The following is a 17,812-nucleotide window of genomic DNA, read 5'->3' as shown; positions in this document are numbered from 1 at the left end:
CGTTAACAACCCTGGCAACCTTTGTATCATTTGCAAACTTGGACATTAATTCTGATATACCTTCATCAATATCATTGATAAATATAAAAATCAACAATGGGCCCAACACCGAAGCCTTGGGAACTCAACTAATAACATTTGTCCACGAAGAGTAGTGTCCATTGATTACCATTCTCTGTTGTCTCCCACTCAACCATCCCTTTATCCATTGTAGCAGCTTACCCTTGATGCCATACCTCTCCAATTTGTACAGCAGTTTTTCATGTGAAATAGTATCAAAAGCTTTCCTGAAATCCAAGTATATGATATCAAAATTGTTTTTGTCATTCAGTTCCTTCATAGTAAGCAATCAAATTGGTCAGACAAGACCTCATTTTTATTCTAACCCATGCTGTGTCTTAACTATTACTGCAGTCTTGTCTAGATGATCCTGCAATGCTTCTTTAACCAGTGATTCCATTATTTTCCCGGAACACAAGTTAAAATAACAGGTGTATTTTAACTTGTGTCACCTTTTGAACCCCCCTTGTGAATTGGTGATACATTTGCACACCTCCAGTCCATGGGGTCCTGAGTCCAAGAGAGCTTTCATAATTATGGCTAAGGGTTTTCTTACTTCCTTTGCTGCCTCCTTTAATATAACTGCATAGATTCCGTCCACCCCAGGTGACTTCCTTATGTTTAACTGCAACAATTTCTCCTCCACTTTGCTCTCAGTTATTACAAAATCACTTAGCTCCCTGTTAGCATTTGATAAACTTCCGGCACTCCCCTCATTGAATGACTCCTCATCTGTGAATGTAGATGCAAAATACTCATTCAGTTTGTCAGCTGCCTGAGAATGATCATCAATATGTTAAGTGGACCCATTTATGTTAAGTGGTCCAAGCTGATTCATCCCTTTCTTTCTAGAGTCTACATAAGTAAAGAACTCTTTGCGGTTTTCCTTTGCCAAAGATTTCTCATAGCCTTCGCCTCCCTAACCTCCTTTGTGATTTGATTAGAGACTAGTTTATACCTGCCATAGGCTTCTGTATCGCCTCATACTTTATACGTATCCCATACATTCTTCTTCTCTGCCACTAGCCTCATTAATTCATCTAACATCCATTTAGGCCTAAACCTTGAACAGTATTTCTTAGTTGGAATGAAAAGCCTAGTAGCCTCCAAAATTAAGTCCCTGTAGGCTTCCCATTTAGAATTCACTGTTGGTAACATCATCGGTTGATCCCACCACTGTACAGAATTTAAAATCTGTATGAGACCTCTGTAGTCACCTTTACGAAAGCAAAAGCCGTTCCCTTTAGCATTGATGGTAATTACATCTTTAAATAATTCCCAAATCAATACATTGTTATCACTGTTGCCCAGTGGTTCCTTTATCTTCAGATTCTTAATGCATGAAGAATCACTACTGATAATCCGATCAAGAGTATTACTCCTCTGGTTGCCTCCTGAATATGTTGCTGTAGAAAACAGTCACCCAATAAATTCACAAAAGTCTTGCCAGTGTGCGAGTGACCAAACCACAAGTTCCAGTTAATCTCTGGAAAGTTAAAATTGCTAGCATTGGTGTAAGATTCATTAGGCCTATAACACACATCTACTCTCATTTTTCTTTTCGCAGTGCTTATTTTACAACAAACAGATGCAACACTGCATTGTCCACCAACATAAATTGGATGCACTTCCTTAGATTTTGTGTTTCTTATCTAACAGCATAAAAGCCTATAAAATTTCCTTGCACTATATATGGGATTCGAACCCTGCCGTTTTAGTATTAGTATTAATAATGGCCATATGGTGCAAGGAAGCCTAAGGTTTATGCTGCACCAGCCAAAAAAAAAAAGAAAGAAAAAAAACAGTAATATAATAATAATAAACAAATAAAATAAAACCAAAAAAAATAATAAAAGAAAGGAAAATAGAGAACCTATGCCTTTTCCTCCTCCTGTGGGTAACTATCCAGCTGACCTTTAAATTTCCCCAAACTGTCAGCCTCTACCGCCCATATAGATAACTTATTCCACTAATTTATAACTCGCTGGCTAAAATCTGTTTTCCATCCGGTGTGCGAAGGACGGTGATGATGCCTCTGTGCTACAGCGCATACCGATCTACCAAAATAGTAGACAAATTCTGGTTGCCCCGGAATCTGTCTGAACACAGCGCCCTGTAGACCGATCCGATCTACGGGCGCTGTAAGGGATCCAGATGGCACAATTGATTATTTAGGGGTGCGAATACGCTGCATTCTCTTAGGTTTTGCATGCGCCATATGACCTCGCTATGCCTCAGCGTCAGTACTTTTCCATCAGCCCTCTTGGGTGGCACAACTGGTAGAATCGCCGTCCTCCACGCATCGGGTAGAAGAGACCTGAGTTCGAGTCCCGTCGATGACGGGAGGAATTTTTATGGGCCTTTTTCACAACGTGGATGAGTTACTCGGGCGAGGGTAGCATGGTTTTTTCCTTCAAGAAACTAGGGTTTTTCGTTCAGCAAACAGAAAATCGATCATAGAACACATGCAATTTACAGACAGTATGTACAGAGCAATATATGGCCTTAGTCGCTAATGCTCCTAAAACCGTCCTACACAACAACTTCTCCATCCTTCCAGGCTACAGAAGATTACAAAACCAACCACTCTAACTTCTGTCATAATCCACTTAATGAAGTGGTTAGTAGTCGCTTAGCCAATCAAACCAATTAGCCGAGCAAATGCACGCACAGAAAAAGTGTCAAATACTGTGGTTGTGTTGTTTTTATATAAAGCTTAGCTTGGCAGTTTCCTTCACTAAACCGGGAAAAAAAAAACTGATCAAGGTAATTTATGCTACCAAGTGCTGATCTGAAGTGACAGAATGAAACAGTACAAACTTGTAGTTAAAAATAAGAAAGTCTGTTTATTATATTATATGTTGTATAATACTTAAGTCTTTCTAAATCATCAGTGTCAAAAAGGAGGGGGGGGGGGTTCAACGGCTCAAAAAAAACAAAACAAAGTGGATATTATAGTTCGAAACTTTCTGCTATAAGTACTCTGTCGAATAGTACAGGAAATAAATGTACGCGTAAGAGTGAAAACTCTTCAGGATGTTGTCTCGTAATACACTCTTCAATATCTCCAGTGTAACTCTGCCTAAAGAATATGATATGTCACTGCTGGTTCTTTTTACAAAATCTGTACATAGATGTGCTATTATCTGTAGGAGAGTGACAATTTAGTGTTTTTGACAAGATTATTGCTCGACTTGATGAACACAGTCCTTCGAGGCGGCATATTTCTTTCATTTAGTCTATCAGGACGTGCTAAGTGTAGTTTATCATCATTCAGGTGATTCACCTTTTGGAAATGGTACTCGTGAGAGGTGCACAGATAACATTTCCCTCAAAGTCGCAAATATTTGTCGTGGGGTTAAAAACGAGCCCTTGCCTACAATAATGAGAAAATTTTTCCCCATTGATGCATCGATAGAAAACGTGACAGTTGCGAGCATAGTCTGGGTAATATCCGTCAATTTTGCCATCACACTCAAACAAAAATCGTGTAGGTACTCCATGGGCATGTGGAATTTCCACCCTACCGTTTGGTGCTTCTACATGTGATTCCTCTTGTTTGTCAAATACTGTGGTGTCGTTACATCTCACTGTTGTCTCCGTCTCACAAGCAAGGGTATTTTCATTGAACAATTTCCCACGGGAGCAGCTGTACAGTAACACCCGACCTTGCGTGCAGTGGTAGTAACGTCGACAGCCACTCAGAGTGTCTGGATAATAGCCTTCTGGTTTGTTAGAACAATCAAAATGAGTGGATACAGACCTTATAGGGGCTTCACACTTCACTTTTGCTGGAATATCACATGTTTTAGAGTCGGGGTCAAAGAGCAGGTTGCTAGGACAAGAATAAGTCTTCACGGTTCTACGAAAACAAATGTGAAACTGACGGCATCCACTTCCGTAGTCAGCGAAAAAGCCTGTTCTGCCTTTTGGGCATTCGAATTTCTTAGAAAGAGATATGACGGGAGTTGAATAAGACACTAGAGAGGAGGAGGTGGAAACTGGAGTTGGTGAAACTTCAATAAAAGATGTTTTTTCAATATCTTGAATTATTGCTGACACTGCAGGGATGGAAACAGATGAAGATGACTCGCTTCTATCGTCACTTTCCAACAAAAGCCTACAATCCACATTAGTTTCAACGTCGCAAGACATTTTTGGCACACTGAATATTTGGTTTTTAGGGCAATGAACAGTTGTTTGTTCCTCCTTTTCACAGATGAAATACCTCTGGCAATTAGTGGAATAATCGAGATATAGCCCATCAGGTCTGCCTTTGCAAGTGAACCCAATATCGTTGAATTTTTGATGGGACTCGCAGTTTCCTCCTGGAGCAGAGGAACACCGTCCTATATCGGAATTAAAGGTCACACCTGTCGGACAGGAGTAGGAAAAATGCCGATCACTGACACACACATGAAACTGACGGCAGCTGGCATCACTACCCAGATATACACCATTAGTTATGTTAGAACAATCGAAAATTGCATGGACGGGAATTGCGTTTTGATCACGTGCTGTCTCATCAAATGGAACCTTTCGGTTTATGGAAGGGCATTTTCCCCCTGGGATACATGACCTGCTTGAAAAATTAAACACTTGGCCATTTGGACAAGCATATGTTACACCCACTCGATTGCTACACTCGTGCCACATGTGGCAGTCCTCTTCTGGGTACAATCCATTGTCCTCAGAAGAGCACAAAAATGTCCCGATTATGAGAGGGGGTGTGCACGTGACATTCTCTGTTATTTCGCATTGTTTAGAGATGGAGTTGAATAGAGTGCCTTCAGGACATGCAACTACCTCCTGGTTACCATAGGCACACACTACCACTTCTGTGCAGCCAGATGCAAAATTAGGGAAGAGTCCCACTCTTCCTTCACAGTTATATCTCTGAAGGGACTTGGGATCTGTGGGAAGATTATTGATGACAGCTGAGTGGCAGCTTACTTGTGATGACGGCAGACACAACTGAGAGATGACATCGAACTTCGTTCCCCTTGGGCACGCTGATGATACTAAGGTACGCCCTCCAACACATAAATGAAAAGACGTGCATTCCTCAAGATTTGTTGCATAAATTCCGTCTGAAAGATTGGCACAATTTGCATCTTTGGTAATATTGCATGTGACACTGTCCACATTCTGACACGTTTCAGTAGACGGATTCAACACCTTCCCTTGCACACATGCTCCAATGTAGACGGCAATGCCAGACCGACACACTGTGAACTCTTCGCATCCCAAATTGTAGTCTGGAAACACTCCTGTGAATGAAGGTGGGCACCGAGAGTCGTCAGGAACTGGACATTCCGTGTTGTAGGAATAGTCGCAAGCCAGGGGACCAGTGTTGAAGATCAATTCTGATGGACATGAGTAGTCTTTGGCGTGGCCATTTACGCATAGGTAAAAATCGCGACAACCTTTCTGATAGTCAGGGTAATACCCATCTGGGAGTCCATGGCATGTGAAAGCATCTTCTGTGGGACAATGAACCTCACGTGGCGATCCACAACTGAGCTTCGCTTGATCAAACAGTTTTCCTGGAGGACAGACATATTCCGTCTTCTCTCGCTCCTCACACACATAATAGCGTCGACAACTGTCAGCATAGTCTACATACGTGCCATCTTCTTTATCCTCACAAGTGAGCTCGACACAAGCTACGTTGTGGAATGGCTTACATAAATTAGTCCTCCAGTCAAACCGAGTGTTTCCAGGACAGCTGAACTCCATCTTCTTTCCACCTGAAATTAAAAATAATTACTGAGTAGAAGCACATTGATACCTATGAAGTTACCATTAAATAAATTCTTATTTTAATAATTTAAAATATTATATAATAATTACTGTACTATCGACGATTTTTTTGGAAGTTATGATTGGAAAACTTGATACGATTAATGAAATTCTCAATGAACTCAACTAGAAAGGATGGTGTATGCATGTGAGATTGAAGAAAATCGTCAAAGTTTAAAGAGTTTTAAAAACATAAGGAAATAATATAGTAAAGGGGGCGTATCACAAATGACCAAATAAAGGGAACCATCTCTACTTTAATAGTTATTACTATTAGTTTTAGTATCGTCCATATAATGCAAGGAAGCCACAGGTTTTTTGCTGCTCAGGGTAAAAAAAAAAAAAAAAAAAAGATAAGAAAATACAAATTATCCTTCCTTCTTCTACGTGCGGAAGGAAGCTCATCCAAATGTCAATTATCGAGATAGTATTTGAATTTCTTCAAACTGTCGCCTCAACTGCCTGCGAGGGAAACTTGTTCCAACAATCAACGACTTGCTGCCTAAAAGTAAAACTTCCTACAATCTACACCGCTCAACAAAATTAACAGAACAAAATGTTTTTCAAGAATATTTTATTGTCAACAATGTCGCCGAAGGCAAATATTTCATATAATAGGCATCCTGACATGCAAATTCCAAGCATCCAATAGAAATCGATCTACCACCTTACAGAGCTGCACATTACGCAAATTATTCATGCTTATAAAAACACGGGTCGAGACCACATCAGTGCGATAATGCCATCTCCAGTACTCTGAATGGCAAGTCATCGTCGTTTAGATGATTCTTTGAGATGACATGCCGTTGGGCGACTTTAAGCTGGACAATCATAAGCAGGGGTGGCATGTTCGCTTAATATGTCACACAGTGCCGCGTCTCGGCACTATGGAAGCAGTTTTTTTCTACCTAGTGTCTACTATATCACAAAAAATAACGAATTGACTGGTTCTTCCCTAATGTACACACTACTTTTCTTCTTACAGGACATGGGTCATTCAAAAAAGCGACTTCAGGACTATGGGCTGATAAATGATGCGCATTGTGAAGCCGGAGAACTGAAAGACTGACACCATTCTTCCAGTTCTCCGATGATGCACTCGTGTGACATCTACGTACGTTACCTACTTAATGAACTGTTACCGGATTTAAATTTAACCACACTCAGTCTGGAAAGCAAATTGTTAGAATCAAAAGAAGCATTTTTAGCTTTTAGCAGGTATTCCACTGCAGCCTTCAAGATGCGCTGGTATCATCTCTCCTCGTATCTGCTCTTCCCTCGTCACCGGTCACAATCCGAACTGAATGAACACCCAACTGGACATCCTTCTCGTAGGAAAGACAGCACTGATATGAAAGCACCACCATTTTCACTTCTTCCAGCTAACTAGGGAATACCCTGGTGGGACTGGAAGCCTCTCTCTTGATGATCAATGTCTGCTCTGCTACACCACCCTGATCATTCCATCAGACAAGTCTCCAGCACCAGTGAATCAACTCTTCCATAGTAAAATTCAACAGATACCCCAACTTCCCATATGACTCCTCGCAGCAGGCAAAACTTCTCAGGCTTTTGAACTTTTTCTTTCCTTCCCCACCTCACGCCCTTCTCTATGGAGAACCCCATCTTGCACTAAGCATTTTTCTCTCCTCTGTTTTCGCCTTGGAAGTGCCTTCCGCTCTGTTGCCTCCGTATGCCTTCCCTGCCGTCATCTTTTCTGTAAAATGCTTCTTTCTGCTGGCTCCCTTTACTCTCGCTATTGCAAGAGCGCAGGCAGCCCGACAGGCGTTTTCTACTGTTCTTGGTCCGGCTCCCCGTGCCGTGGATGGATGCTGGGAGGTTCTTTCCTGGTGATCGTGCCTCCTAGTAACTAAGAGACCAGTTGAACAACACATTACTCACATAACCCACACTACCAACACCGACTGGATTTGCAAAGTTGTGCATCACAGAGTACTTAAACCGGATTTGTGGAGAACCACAGGAACCGTCTAACAAATACACTATGTCCTCTATGTCCACTGTGGAAAAGCAGTTTCAGTTTCAGGAGACATGGACCATTACAAGAAGAGCTGGCCAAGGTCGCCCGAGGGCTAGGTCAACCAGAACAGATCGCTATCTTGCTGTAACAGCAAGACAGACCTCTACGATGTCCTATCACCAACTGTCTCTTGAAGTTTCTGCGGCCACAGGTGAAAACATTTCCAACCGAACTGTGCTAAGAAGACTCAATTCAAAGGGACTCTACGCAAGGAAGCTAGTGGTATGTATCCCATTAATCTCGTAGTAGATCGTCCGTTGACATGTGTGCTTAGATTCTGAGTTAACTCCTGGATACATGTTTTATTTTAGACCATCCATCTGCTTACTTGTCTCTTCAAAAAGAATGCTGTGTTTTTCAGGTTCAATTGTAGTCAAATTTGACGTGTTCATTGAAATAGCTTTCACCTTCCGTTTCAGTCTGTACAAATAGGGAAGGTTTACGGTTCTACCTTTCCTTGGTAGGGATGTCATATTTCAATTTCAAGTACATTTGAAAAATTTCTAAACTTTTTTGTTCACGTTTTGTTCATTTTAAAAGACACTAGAATGTTTACTCCTTTAAAATGACAAACTAAATAATTTTAAATAAAATGTGTGCTTTTAAACTATATTATACTATACTATGTTAAGACCTGGCACAGGCTGCCATTTAGAGACGTGTATACTTTAGATTTATTTAAATAAAATAAAATAAATAAACTTGTGTATTGAAAGCCTGAAATATCGAGACATCAGCTCTCAAGAGTGACAAAATCAATAACATCCATTAAACACTTTCAGGGCTGTAAAAAAAAGGAAAAGAAAAATTATATATAGTATACTACTACTACTACCGGAACTTTCGATACAGCGGGAAGGGTGTGGATTTTTCAGTTTGCATTAGGGTTCTTAAAGTCTTGGCATGGCCCTACTTGAGGGTTCGTACAATTTTTTAATAGTTCTGCAATATTACCTTTAAGTTGTTCCATTAAACAGCTGAGAACTTCACTTCCTAAATAACAAAATCGATCTGCGTAATATGAAAACTCATACTGATAAAAAAATATTTGATAAACTTAAAATTTAAATATCAGAAGTCAGCCGTTGCAGGACTTCTATAAAAGGCGTACAAAAGTAACTCTTTTCTAGAGAAATAAGTTTGCGAAGTAGTTGCATGCAGAAGGGAGCAGAACTCTGGGAAAGTGGCTTCTAAATTTAGAACAGCTTAAGCCCTTCAAGATACAGATGAGCAATAGAACAAGATCTACCCAGCCTCCTACTGTGGACTGCTCCTCCTAATAGCTCGGGACATGTTGTGACCGTATGGAGATATGTTGTAATCTAAAGATTTAACCCTTATATTGAGTAAACAACCTGTTACTGGGTCCCAACAGCATCCACCTACATTCAAGAGTACTGTGCCATTCCTGGTTTCAGAAAGATCCGCCATCCCAGAGGAATTTATAATTATTTGTTTACTGTTACTATTTATTACCTTTCAGACAGCAGTCGCTTCCATCGTTGGACAGCAAGACATGGTAACCTTATAGCCCACAACACAAACATTCGAGGTGCCTCCGTAGCCAGGTGAGCAGGAGTGCGTAGCACACGCTTCTTGATTAGACCGGGGTTCGAGCCCGTGACCACCGAATACGGAGGATGCGGAAAGGTCAGGGAATGACCACCGCATATCCCCGGAGCAATATGGCCTTAGTTGCCAATGCTCCTATAAACCAAATAACAAACAAACAAACAAACATTCGACCAGAGTAGCAGCACCAAAAGTAAGCTAACGAATATCAGACGACAGACATGATCCCACCCAGCTGCAGGAAATGGAAGAAATTGTTGTGCGAACATTCCAGTTTTGGAATGTTCGCACAACAATTTCTTCCATTTTCTCTCATTACTATGTGAATTAAAATTATCATTTCTATACGAATGCAAGGATCCTAAGATCCTTTCGGCCGTTTGACTAGGCGCCCTATATAGTATGTCAGTAAATTGCATGTGTTCTGTGGTCGACCTGCTGTTTCTTTTTTGGACAAAAACCATGCTACCTTCTCCTGAAACAGACTAACTCAGCCATGTTGATAGCCCAGTAAAAATTCCTCGCTTCAATCACGTCATCGAACTCGGGTCTTTTCCACTCAGTCTGAGGACGACGGTGATTATACCAACTGTGCTACCCAGAAGGGCGTGCGATTAAGTTGTTCTTGGAATTTTTGGTTAATCTTATTAAATCATTGATGTAACCAGCTCATGAATTACACGTAAATAGAACGGTCGCTATTTTCACGGTAATCACAGGGATTAAATGCAAACTAACAGTCGGCCCTTGAGTTTAGGGGACGCCGGGCAAGTGTTGGACTAACCGATCCTCCTTGCTGAGACAGATAGGAGTTTTGTTATGTATACTGGCGCTTCATAACCTTAGCTCTTTTGCGATGGTTGTTGTTTAGGGTTTTAGGAGCATCAGCGACTAAGGCCATATTGCTCAGTGTACACTGGCTGTAAATTGCGTGTATTCTGTGGTCGATTCTCTGTTTGCTGGAAGAAAAACCGAGTTTCTGTGAGAAAAACCCATGCTACCCTCGACGAACTCAATCAAGTTGTGAAAAAGGCCATTAAAATTCCTTACGTCATCGACGGGACTCTAACTCAAGTATTTTCCACCCGATGAGAGGGGAGGGGGGTGGACGGCGATTTCACCAACTCCGCTTCACACGAGGGCGAATAGATGAATAAACATTTCTCTGAGTGAAATTAAATATAAATAAATATTAAAATATAGGTCAGTTCTTGTTTCTAAACATTTTAGCGTGATTTTAAACAAAAAAAGACAAAATACAGTGAAAACTGACTGTTTTGGTTGCTATTAACAGTTTTCAGGTGGGTGTATTAATTATAGACAAGAGAAACTATTTCTTAATGCTTGGTTAGAAGTATCAGTAGCCCGCGTTTTTCAAAACGATCTGAAAAAGCTATTTGAAGTGCTGTTATAAATGTCGAGAAATCCAGTAGGATAGGTATGATTTGGCTGCTTTCGAGAGTATTGTAGTCTTGATATCCAGGAGGGTCTTTTGCTCTGAGCAGTTAGGAGTGCATAGTACTGTATTTGTAAGTCAGATTCAAAAATTAACATATAGAAACTCGGAATAAAACCCCATACTGCAGTGAATTAATCTTAGAAAAATTACTGATTCATTAAAGTTAAATTTGCAATTTTCTTCAAATTAAAGTAAATTAGGAAAAGCGCATAATTCAAAAAATCTGAGTTTAAATATCCAGTTTTCCGAAAGTTAGTCTTAAATAATTTATATATCTTAAGTGGCCTAGGAGGACAGTAAAATTATAAAACACTTCGAACATTTTGGAATAACATTTATAAATGCCATGAAGATTAATTACTATAATTAATAACCGCGCTAAATTAACAATATAGTTTATTAATCTTGGCCCAATCCACTCTACATTTAAGGTGGTGTTTCAGCCATCTTACCGATACCCATCATCAAACCTTCCCTAAATATATTTATAAGTGCCATTCTTTCTGGAGATTAAACAAGAGATGCATATTCTAAAGAGAGCATTATAACTATTTTATACACTTTCTACATGAAGTATAAAATTGTTAAGATTTTTTAATCCTTCCTAATTGTCTGAAAGCTTTTTTTTTTTTACTTCTTTCGATAATATTTATATAGCATAGATTCATAGAACTATTATATCTTACACAATACCCTATTGTAATAACTGTAATGTCCTACAAAATACTGTTATAGTATTCTGTAAGATATTACAGTTGTGAAGTCCCAAAGCAGCTAAGCTATAAGGCGTCAATATATTGTCTTGTAAATTGTGTATATATTTTATGTCGATTTGCCTGTTTACTGGACGAAAAACAAGAGCTTCTGGGAGATAAAACCATGCGACTCTCTCTCTCTCTCTCTCCTGAGGCCTACTAACTCTGCCACGTTGTAAAAATTTCTCATATCACGGGATTGGAACCCAAGGCCTTATTCTTTCGGTGTGAGGAGAGCATCGACTTCCACTGTACTACCCGCTAAGGGCAAAATACCACTTTATTAAATGGATGGTGTCTACTGTTTCACAGTCAATATATTTCAATTGAAGAAAGCAGTATTGAACAAAATATTTATAAAAAAAAATATCCATCTCATGAAGCCTTCATTTTCATTTTAATAAAGCAGTTTAATAAAAATTCAACGTAGCTTTTACAAATGGATTTGTGATCTGCTGGTAAGCGTGGTGGCTAACGGTGGCTTCACAATTGATTTTACTTTGCAAATAATATAAAGAACAAGTGAATGTCTTGTGTTTCGGATAAAGACACATCCAAGCATATAAACTTCTGATTACATTTGAAGGATGTATTAATAAATCAGCCTTCAAAAAGCTCATCAATCTTTTTTTTTTTATCACAGTTAACTGAATTAAGTTTCAGATTCATCACTGAATTCTTTAAAAAAGGCCCGCTGTGTTTGGGGAGCATGTTGAATAATATGCTTGGATATGGCTCCAGCTAGAACAAACAAACAACAAAAAAAAAAAAAAAAAAAAAAAACAATGTTTTTGGGGGACTGAACCCAGATCTTTCTCTCTAGCCGTCTTTTTTAAATTCAACAGTTTATGTGAAACAGTTTATTGAAACCACAAACTTCCACCTGATGTAGAAATGTATACTTTTATAAATTTAAAGAAGTACTGTATTAGACAGATTACTAGAAAAGATAGCAAATGAATGGATCAATATTTTTATAGTTGATGGCATATAAACTTGCTTCCATGTATTATTTTACCACTTCTAAAGTATGTTTGGACCAAAGTAACCTGATTCTTTTACACTTGCAGAGTCCTCGCGGTAGCACAGTGGTCCCTGATTATAACCATAATGACGGTCTTGTCCCACATCGGGTGCCGAGCTCGAATCCTGTCAATGCGCAAGGAATTATTTTTAAGAGCGTTTTTCACTCCATAGCTGAATTAGCCGGTCACGGGCTTGGACAACAAGGTTTTCGTCCCAGAAAACTCAGGCTTTTCGACCAGCAAAACAGGCAAATCGACTACAGAACACACACGCAATTTATGGACATAATACACATAGGTAGATGAGGTGGGTGGCTGGGGTGGCTCTAACATAGCAGTTTATAACCCTTGGATACTTTAACTATCCTGAGACGAGGGTGCATCATCAATCTTCCAGGCTTCGATCATCTTCCAAAGAGACTCGATAAAAACAAAAGAAAAAAAAAACAAAAAAAATTCATTAAGGTAAAAAGCAGCGACTGTGATCCTCAGCGGCCCCAAAGAAAATATCCTGTGTCTACCCATTATTACTATCACGGTAGCCTAGTTCCTATCACAGTTCTTATATTTTCATGCCATGTGGAATATACCTAGGTTCCAATTCTGTCAAAGATGGGAGGAATTTTTATGGGCTTTTTTCACACTGTGACCAAGTTTGTCGGTCTCAGACGAGAACAGCATGGTTTTCCTTCCTTGAAATTCAAGTTTTATGTCCAGCAAAAGTTGCAAAACACAAGAGTTCCCCCATACTCTATACACCAGGAGCTTCTGTGCAGACAATTTACCGTGGCTCGGGGAGTCCTTAAATATGAAAATGTCTTTGTTTTTCATATAGTGATCCATCAATTTTTTTTTTAATTTTTAGGCGCATTAGCGACTTACACCATATTGCGCGGTTATATATTATGTCTCTAAATTGCGTGTGTGTGTTCTGTTCTGTGGGTGATTTGCTGTTTTCTGGACGAAAAACCAGAGTTTTCGAGAAAAAAGTCAAACCCTTGCCTGAAACCAATTTACTCAGCCATATGAAAAAAGTCCAAATCATTTCTAGCGTCATCGACGAGATTCGCACCTTGGCCTTTACCACGAGGTGTAGGAGAGGAGAGGAGAATGCTTATATGCACTGTAAAACTCGCCAGGGCGTGTTTAAAAGCGATTTTAAATCAGAGAATATACAGTGCAATTAAGTGATTGAACAAGCTATTCAAAACTAGGTAGTTTATTGAAGTGCATCAAGGAAAGCCGAATTAAAACAATATACACTTCAATAAACCTGATTGAAGCCTGCATTGGGACTTATACTGAATGGTAATGTAATCAAAAATAATAAAGTCACATTCTCTGCGAATGGTAACGAACCTTTACAGAAAAAGAACTTCCTGCACTCGCTCTCGTAGTCCGTGTAGATGCCATCACTTTTGTCTGTGCATTCATTCACTTCATAAGAGTGAATTGCGGGACATTTTACATTTTCTGGGCTATCGCATCTTCTGGTGAGAGCATTGAACAGAGTGTTATTGGTACACCAGAACATTCTTGACCTGCTTGACCGACACACGAAGAAAGCTCTGCATCCTCGTTCATAATCTGGGTAACTACCATCGGCTCTGGAAGAACAATCGAAGTTTGTTGAGAGGGTCGGGAACACTGGCTCGGGAACGTAGAGGGCGCTGCCAGTCTGAAAGAAAAAAGTTGTCCGTACGGTAAAAAACTGCATTCACTGAAGTACAAATTCTGATAATAAGATTTAGTAACTCTAAGTAATATGCTCGGCAAAATTCCTTTGCTATTAAGACGCTAGACTGAAAAGTTTTTAAATTTTGGACTTTTACCGGTTTTTTCACTATTACAGATCCGGATATGAGAAAAAGGTAGTTTAATCGAAACTTTAAATTAACAAATGGATTTTAGATGAATAAAATATGGTTGTTACCAGACTTCCTAGGAACCGAACGTCTATTTCTGAAAATCACTTGTCCCCGAAATGTCCTCAACTATAAAACTATCTCTGGAAAAGAGACTCACAAGATCTACAAATCACCATGTACGAGGGGTGATCATTTAATTCGCGGACCTTGTGCAAGATCTTATCTTAATTGTCATCATCCTAATTTTCAGTGGATTTCTCCTTCTCGAAATACTCTCCCTTAACCTTTACACACTCACACCACCGTCCTACCAACAAACTCATTACCATACACTTCATTCAAAAAGCTTGCCTTTCAGAACTTTGAATAAGAGGGCTGCGGCAGAACCTCAACACCTATAGGATTTGGTTTTTTAAGGAGCATTAGCAACTAAGGCCATATTGCTCCGGGTCATGCGGTGGTCATTTCCTGACCTTTCCGCATCCTCCGTATTTGGTGGTGACGGGCTCTAAACACCTATAGGAGTGATCATTGTCTGCACATATTAGACGTACGAGGCCTGGCATTGTCTTGACGAAGAAACCACTTCGCGCCGGAATATGGCCGTCCTACCAACAAACTCATTACCATACACTTCATTCATGTCTTTAACTTTCCAATGAATTTAAGCCAAGTCTGACATAATAACGAATCATAAATCGCTGTTCAATCTGTACGTCCGACATGATACTTGTTTCAAAACGATCGTCAAAACGAAACGCGGCTAAAAAAAACCTCTTCATGCACCACTAGTTCGACAAGTACTGGCTGCCTGCCTGACCTCCTTTATATCTACCATAGAGTTCTATGTCGCCTGATAATTTATATGCATCCCATGCATTTTTTCCCCCTCTGCCACGAGCCTCATTAATTCACCTGACATCCATTTAGGCCTAAACCTTGAACAGTATTTCGTACCTGATATGAAAAGCCTAGTAGCTTCCAACATTAATTCCTTGAATGTTTCCCACTTAGAATTTGCTGCTGGTAACATCATCAGTTGATCCCACTGCACAGAATTTAAAAACTGTCTGAAACCACTGTAGTCACCTTTACGAAAACAAAACCCTTCCCGTTACCCCTGATGGTAGTTACATCTTTAAGTAAATCCCACATCAACATGCGGTGATCATTGCCACCAAGTGGTTCATTTGTCTGCAGATTCTTAATGCATGGATAATCACTGCTGATAATCGGATCATGAGTATTACTCCCTCTGGTTGCCTCTCGAACATGCTGATGTAGAAAACAATCATAAAATAAATTCACAAAAAGTCTTACTAGTGTGCGAGTGATCCACTCAAAAGTTCTAGTCAATATCTTTTTGCTTCAAAGCGGAGCTAATTTTTTATACACTTATAATTTTTGAAAATTTTAAAATAAAGAACTGCGTATTATTTTCGATTTCAGCAAACACCCTTCGTAACTATCATGAGCAAAAAGAGGAATGAGCAATGAAGCCTTCATAAAGTTTAGATTCATTAGTATTTTTGAAAAGGGGGAAAAAAAGCTTCGGCGTTTTGTCTGTATGGAGGTTCTATCACCGGAATCATTGAAACTAAGGAAGCTGGAACGACATCTTAAAACATGTCATCCTGAACTTCCGAACAATGACATCGATTACGTCAAGTTGGAACTCATAATTCCATCAGCAAAATTAATGAAACATAACATGTGTGGTAAGGAAGAAGCTGGATTATTGGGCCAGACCTAGCCTCGAAATTAATTTCTTTTCACAATTTTAGAAATAGTTGCAACGAAGTACTAATTATATCAAAAGAAGTTCTTTAACACCGCGTTTGTTTCTTCTTTTGTGTCAAGATATGGACCGAACATGAAATTTTTTTTTCATAAGGAAGTACATTGATCATGAAGAAGATGGGTTATTGAACGAATGTTCGAGTTCCGATCTGAGGTATATATTTCTGAGACAATTGAAGAAGAAGAATGAGTTAGCAATAGTAGAGGCATATGATGCAAGAAAGCAAGCTTATGCGGCATCAGCCAAAAGGGAAAAAAAAAAAAAAAAGCTCCCATTTCACCCCTCCGTTCGATCCAAATACCTGTCCAACTCAGCCTTATTTTTCTTTAGGCTATCAACTTCCACAACAAAGGATGGAAGTCTGTTCCACCAACCAACTACATGCTGGCTAAAGGCAAAGTTCGGCACATCTATCCTACATCTGTCTTTCCTCAATTTGAATTTATGCCCTCTCAGGTGATTATTCTGAGAAAGAGGAAGAATCCCATCAGTATTGAGCATGCTCAAACCATACAAAGCTTTATACACCTCTATCAGATCACCTCGCACGTGCCTAGTCTCCAGACACTGTAATTTGTAAAACTTAAGCCTTTCTTCGTAAGAGCAACCCTTTGTTCCATTCACTAATCTTGTTGCCCTTCTCTGTACTCGTTCCAACACCTCTACATCCTTCTTAAAATGAAGCCTCCAGACCTGTATACAGTACTCAATGGGTGGCCTGACCATTGCCTTATACAATGGAATAATCACCTCCTTATCCCTGCTAGAAAAATTCCTGTATATCATTGACAAGACACCATGAGCTACTCTTGCAGACCGTCTGCACTGCTCAGAAAACTTCATATCTGTCTGCACAATTACCCCAGGTCCTTTTCGTTCTCCATCACTGTCAGTGTAGTATCACAGAGTTGATACGTTACTCTGGGATTACTGTTTCCCATATGTAGTATTTTACATTTGTCAATGTTAAACTTCATTTGCCACATCTCAGCCCATCTGCTCAACTTTTCTAGATCCTGTTGCAGCAGCGTACTGTCATTAGTGTCCTTAACAACCCTGCCAACCTTCGTATCGTCTGCAAACTTGGACATTAAGCTTGATATACCATCGTCAATATCATTTATAAATACAGAAAACAATAATGGACCCAAAACTGAGCGCTAGGGGACTCCACTAATAACATCAGTCCACGATGAGCAGTGTCCATTGATTACCACTCTGTCTTCTCCCACTCAACCGTCCCTTTATCTATAGCAGCAATTTGCCTTCAATGCCACACTGCTCCAATTCGTTCAGCATTCTTCCATGTGCAACAGTATTAAAAGCCTTTATAAGATCCAAATATATGATATCAAAGTTATTCCCTGCATCCAGTTCCTTTGTGACCACATCATAGTATCCAACCAAATTGGTCAGGCAAGACTTTTCC

General features: G+C 39.7%; 1 protein-coding gene across 2 annotated transcripts in view; it reads right to left on the bottom strand.

Annotated features, from left to right (window-relative positions):
- Positions 1–2,978: 2,978 nt before the first annotated feature.
- LOC150092019 (uncharacterized) overlaps positions 2,979–17,812 on the bottom strand; it is a 49,542-nt gene continuing 34,708 nt past the window's right edge. The window contains exons 3-4 of one of the 2 annotated variants that reach the window (XM_090377729.1): positions 14,074–14,392; positions 2,979–5,810 (exon numbers count right to left, since the gene is read on the bottom strand). In XM_090377729.1, coding sequence (XP_090233855.1) covers positions 3,343–5,810; positions 14,074–14,392 — 2,787 coding nt within the window. In that variant the 3' untranslated portion in view covers positions 2,979–3,342. The remainder of the gene's footprint in view (positions 5,811–14,073; positions 14,393–17,812) is intronic. The other variant, XM_090377738.1, reaches the window with a different exon arrangement.

The sequence above is a fragment of the Mastigoproctus giganteus genome, chromosome 1 (genome assembly GCF_048544385.1).
Source record: "Mastigoproctus giganteus isolate SK-2022 chromosome 1, ASM4854438v1, whole genome shotgun sequence".
Classification (NCBI taxonomy): Eukaryota; Metazoa; Arthropoda; class Arachnida; order Uropygi; family Thelyphonidae; genus Mastigoproctus; species Mastigoproctus giganteus.
The sequence above is the reverse complement of the archived record's forward strand: the minus strand, read 5'-3'. Positions and strand labels throughout refer to the sequence as shown.